Source organism: Balaenoptera borealis, assembly GCF_965194805.1.
Source record: "Balaenoptera borealis genome assembly, chromosome: 11".
In the NCBI taxonomy this organism is placed as follows: domain Eukaryota; kingdom Metazoa; phylum Chordata; class Mammalia; order Artiodactyla; family Balaenopteridae; genus Balaenoptera; species Balaenoptera borealis.
The window spans coordinates 56,819,696-56,825,209 of NC_138868.1; the positions used below are offsets into that span (position 1 = coordinate 56,819,696).

A 5,514-nucleotide genomic window follows, 5' to 3' on the forward strand; every position below is an offset into this window, starting at 1 on the left:
TAGAAAAGCGCTTAACTCCTTAACTTGGCATATCTGGTTTCTTTAATTAGCAGTAATCTTTTGATGTTCCCGACTGCCTGCCCTTTGTTGCAAAACTATATGTCCTAGCTCCCCCCTTGCCTCCTCAGAGCAGTTTCTCAGAGCTATCTGAAATGCTGTCTCCCAGGCTGCAGTCCTCATTTTGCCCCAAATAAAACTTAACTCACAACTCTGACGTTGTGCATTTTTTTAAGCCAACAAGGTCTTTTGAGCACTAGCTGCCTGTTCTCTTTGCCTGGCGCCCTGCAATAAACACTGTATTTTCCTTCACAATAACCCAGGATCAGTAGATCTGCTTTGTGCGTGCCAGGCAAGGGGACCCAAGTTCGGTTCGGTAACATGAGGAAAGACTACAATTTTTATAAAGATTTATTCAACCTATGATCACAGGGAAAACTGTTTTAATATCAATAATACTTACACGATTTCACACATCATCTTAAAAAAAAAAACAAAAAGGTGAAAATTAAAACTTACCTCATAATACCACTGTGATATTGGCAAACTGTGGGTGATAGCAAGCCAGTTTCGGTGCACTTCAAAATCTGTGGAATGGCTACTCAAAACAATCAGATGAATAAAATGAGATTTCATAATATTTATCAATCTCACATTTCTAAAATTATGCTTTTAAATGGACCAACACCCCCTACATAGTCACAGCTCACTATCCTATAAAGACACAAATAGGTATTTTACATAATCCTGAAACACCTCACTTACCTGGAGACCAGACCTCCTTCTGGAAAAGGTGGGGAACCTATTCAGTAAGATGTTATGGAAAAACCCAAATGAACTTTTTGGCTAACCCAATACTAAGTGAAAAGAGTCTCTGAGTCATCTAAAGCAGTGGTCCCCAACCTTTTTGGCCCTAGGGACTGGTTTTGTGGAAAACAATTTTTCTACAGAGCAGGCAGGGTGGGGGGATGGTTTTGGGATGACTCAAGCACATTACATTTATTGTGCACTTTCCTTCTATTATTATTACATTGTAATATATAATGAAATAATTATTCAAATCACCATAATGCAGAATTAGTGGGAGTCCTGAGCTTGTTTTCCTGCAACTAGATGGTCCCATCTGGGGGTGATGGGAGACAGTGACACCCAAAGTGTGTTGCTTATGTCTGGTCTACTCCGTAAGATGCAGCTTAATTGTCACTTGCCACTCACTGATAGGGTTTTGATATGAGTCTGCAAGCAATTGATTTATTATGGTCTCTGTGCAGTCAAACCTCTCTGCTAATGATAATCTGTATTTGCAGATACTCCCCAGTGCTAGCATCACCGCCTCAGCTCCACGTCACATCATCAGGCATTAGATTCTCATAAGGAGCACACAACTTGGATCCCTCGCATGTGCAGCTCACAGTAGGGTTTGTGCTCCTATGAGAATCTAATGCTGCTGCTGATCTGACAGGAGGCGGAGCTCAGGCAGTAATGCGAGCAATGGGGAGTGTCCGGTAATGGTCCGTGGCCTGGAGGTTGGGGACCCTTGATCTAAAGGGCTGACCAAAAGCCCATACTTTTCCTTAAGGGAGGCCCTCAGGCTATTGCTCAGAGGTGACTTATTCTTGTTCACAAACAATTCTAGTAAGATTCATTATCTGGCAAAGGCCTCACACAGAAGCTGGATCTTCAAGGATGAGCAGGAGTTCATCAGACAGAAAAGGTGGGAAAAGGCCCCTGCCCTGCCTTTCTCATGTCTCCAAATTCTGTTTACTGGTCCCCCCTCACTATATATAAATATATCCAAGTATGTCCCCTATATATAGGGGAGGAAAATTGTTTTCCCTTCAACCCTTCCAGGTTCTGCGGCTGGTCTAAGAATTAAATTGACCTAAGACAGAATAACAGGAGGAAAAAAGACAATTTAAATTACATACATATGTACAGGAGCCCCAAAAGATACAAGATGAGACTCAAAAGGTGGCCAGGTGATTGAGGCTTATCTACCATCATGAGAGCTAAGGAGAGGGGTAGGGGGCTGGGGCTTCAAAGAGGGGGGAAGGCAACTCTTGGGAAGGTGAGAAGAGAATGTTTGGCAAACAAACGTTGCTCTGCCTTGCAGCTAAGTCTCTCAGATGAAAAAGTGATCTCTGGTAATAGTTACTTTCCAGGTACAGGCCTCCTTTCTAATGTAAATTTTCCTTGAAAGTAACTTTTACTGTTTTCAGAGCTTCTCCTATGTCTGCAGTTCCCCCAGATAATAAGTCCCCGAACTTTTTGGCCAACCCAATACTAAGTGAAAAGAGTCTCTGAGTCATCTAAAGCAGTGGTCCCCAACACATCAGTATGGATTTACATTCTATACATACAGCTCTTCCATACCCAACGAGAGGTCACCAAGAACTTGAACCAAATGATACCAATATAAAAATCCTTACACCAAAGAGGCATATTTTGGGGTGGCATATTCTGGTGCCTTTCACTCCTCTTTAGCAGGAGTTTATTTTTCTGTTTATTACTCTGCTTTACTTCCCTTCCACATCTTACACAGCACCTGATACATGGATGGGCTCAATACATTCTTGTTGAATTAACCACTCACCAAAGTCAACAATGAGTTCCACAGCAAAACCTGATTTACCTTTTCTAATGTTTTATACAACATTTCCGCTGTGACAACTCTCTCGTGAGTTTCCTAGCCAACCCCTTCCATGTCTCTTTCATGGCTTCCCATTCCAATACTCAACAAGCAAATGTTGATGTTCTTTCAGGTTCAGTTCTTGGTCTTCTTCTTATGCAGCTTACTCTGCTCTGCACAATCTTATTCACATTTATTGCTTCCACTAAGAACTGTGTAATGATGACTCCCGAATCACAATATACAACCTTGGTCTCTTTCCTGAGTTCTAGAAGAGAGACATCTCCAACTTCCTGCTGACAATGTCACCTGAATTTCCTACAGATTTCTCAAAATCACAATTCACAACTGATCTTATGACCTAGCAATTACATTTCTAGGTATACACTTGTAGGGGAGCAAAATTTGGCAACCCAAAATGTGTCTTTTTGGCATGAGGATTGATTTAAGCTGAATATTTTTAAGAAACAGAAGACTCAGGAAGTCCTTCTTTTTACCTCCCTCTTAGCTGCCTAAAGAATTTATATAAAGAGCTTGTTCCCGGAAGAGAGCTATCACCCCTGATATCTGCAAAGAATATGGGCTACATGTGGTGAGGGAAACTCACCAGAACCTAGAGATCAGAGTCCACTCTTGTCTCTTCATGGCCCAGCAAACATTTATATGTGAATTGCCTTTCTCCCCTTTGAAGTCCCAAACTACTACCCCCAACATCCTCTTTTGTCTTTAGCTGAAGATGGTATTTAAGGTGAGGGGCTTCAGCCATTTTGGTGAGTTACTCCATTTTCCCGAGTCTCTCCCATGTACATGTTATTAAACTTTTGTTTGATGATTTTCTCCTGTGAATCTGTCTCATGTCAACTGAATTCTTAGACCAGCCAGAACCTGACTAGAAAGGTAGAGAAAAATTTCTTCCTCCCCAACATACTCAATAGAAACACATACATATGTTCAAGAAAAGACATGTACTGGGTCTATCTTCAGGCCTACAATTATATGTCAGAGACCTTTCCCGACACCCAATCTAAAGTAAGTCCCCCTTGTTAGTTGCCTTATAGGATCCCATTCTTTCCTTTCATAACACTTAAGACAGCATTGTTATGTAATTACATATTTGTGTTGATTTATTTCTGGGACTGTTATCTTCACTAAACTACACCCTTTCTAGGGCTAGGGATCATATCCATTTTGTCTTCCCCTCTAGTACCTTGCCACAGTACCTGGTTCATAATAAAGCAGTTAGTAAACATTTTGGTGAATACTTTTGCATTTATCCTGTAGCTTCCCTCTCACATCCCAGGGGTTTCCTGTTTGAGAAGCAGAGCATTAACTACAACTACATACAGTCTTAATCCTGAAGCAACAGCAGTATTCAAAATAACAACCCTGAAGACACATTTCTAGGCTGAAGTAACTAAAGCAAGGAACATCACCTTATACCCACGGTTTAAAAAAAAAATTCCCTTTCATTCTGATTTGAAAGGAATTTCCTACATTTTAGAAGGATTTTTCCAATTTGCTTTTACAAGAGAAAGATGTTTCTTATTTGTTTTCAGTTCTGCAGAAAGTTCAACTGACCAACGTCTTCTTTTCCCAAGTCCCTGTAAGTCATTTTGCTGAACCTGCATATACACTTCATTGCTTATACACACATCAGTATGGATTTACATTCTATACATACAGCTCTTCCATACCCAATGAGAGGTCACCAAGAACTTGAACCAAAGGATACCAATAAACCAAACACTAAACTGGGAAGGGAGCAAAGGAATGAGGGGAAAAGTCAAGGGAGAAGAAATAGGAAGGATGAACCGATGTGGAAGCCAATATTAATAATATTAATAAATACTGAGTACCCATTGTATACACATTACCACTGCGTGGTATTTTCCTAATGGGATCCCATGCTTTCAGTCTTGGGTCTGCATCCATTTGTCGCACAGCAGTCTAAGCCTGTGTGACCTGACTACTGCCTACCTCATCCTGTGTCACTCTCCTCCTCCCTTACTGCTCTTCAGCCACAATGCTCACTTTCTGTTCCTGGAATGCTCTGAGTTCTTTCCTACCACAGGGCCTTTACACTTACTCTTTCCTATGCCCGAACTACTTTTGACATTGCTTATTCTTTTTCATCCTTCAGCTTTTAACTCAAACATCACCTCTTAAAAGAGGAGAGTAAAGCCTTGCCCGGTAGCCACTCTCTACCTCTTTTACAGACCTCATCGCAATCTGAAACTTTCCTGTTTGTCTATCTGGCCTCACCAACTTCCCCAGAAATGTCTTTCTCAAATGCCTCTCCAGGACTTAGAACAGTGCCTAGCACAGGAGGCAGCTGATAAATACTGTACTGGCTGAATGAATGTTGGAGGTGGGTGTTGTTTATCTGCATGTTAAGGAAGAGGACCTTGAGGTCAGAAACATTAAAGTCAGACAGTGCCAGCCCTGACCCCAGCCATCAGGGCTATGATCTAGTGCACAGGTGAAATAACACTCGAAGGGCGGAGTGGGAAGCATAGCAAAGGGGCAGCAGCGACCACATGACTTCAAGTTCCCTTTCCTCCTCTCACCCAGGGGCATCCACGCTTCTCTCTCCCGCCCTGACCGACCGCGGGGCCTCCCCACCCAGCCCCGGGCCGTGCGGGTCCCTTACTAGGTGGGGATGAGAAGGCATTTGAGAAGAGTCACCCCGAGCGCCAAAGCCGAAAACCAACTGCCACCACCTGTCGCAGCTCCGAGCGCCGCCATTGCTACGGCGCCACCCGCTTTCAATCAACTTGACCCGCCTCCGCGCTCCCGCGCATGCGGGGAAGGCCCTGTGAGGCGGTGCCCGTGAGCTGCGCGCATGCGCTCAGCCGCTCAGCTGCTCAGCCGGCGGAAAGCCAGGGATG

At 43.2% G+C, this 5,514-nt stretch overlaps 1 protein-coding gene across 4 annotated transcripts in view; it reads right to left on the reverse strand.

Moving 5' to 3' along the window:
- The window catches only part of ALG8 (ALG8 alpha-1,3-glucosyltransferase), a 30,875-nt gene extending 25,424 nt beyond the window's left edge, over positions 1-5,451 (reverse strand). For all 4 annotated transcript variants that reach the window (XM_082343357.1, XM_082343356.1, XM_082343353.1 and 1 more), the window contains exons 1-2: positions 5,277-5,451; positions 517-595 (exon numbers count right to left, since the gene is read on the reverse strand). In XM_082343357.1, coding sequence (XP_082199483.1) covers positions 517-595; positions 5,277-5,371 — 174 coding nt within the window. In that variant the 5' untranslated portion in view covers positions 5,372-5,451. The remainder of the gene's footprint in view (positions 1-516; positions 596-5,276) is intronic.
- Positions 5,452-5,514: the final 63 nt, after the last annotated feature.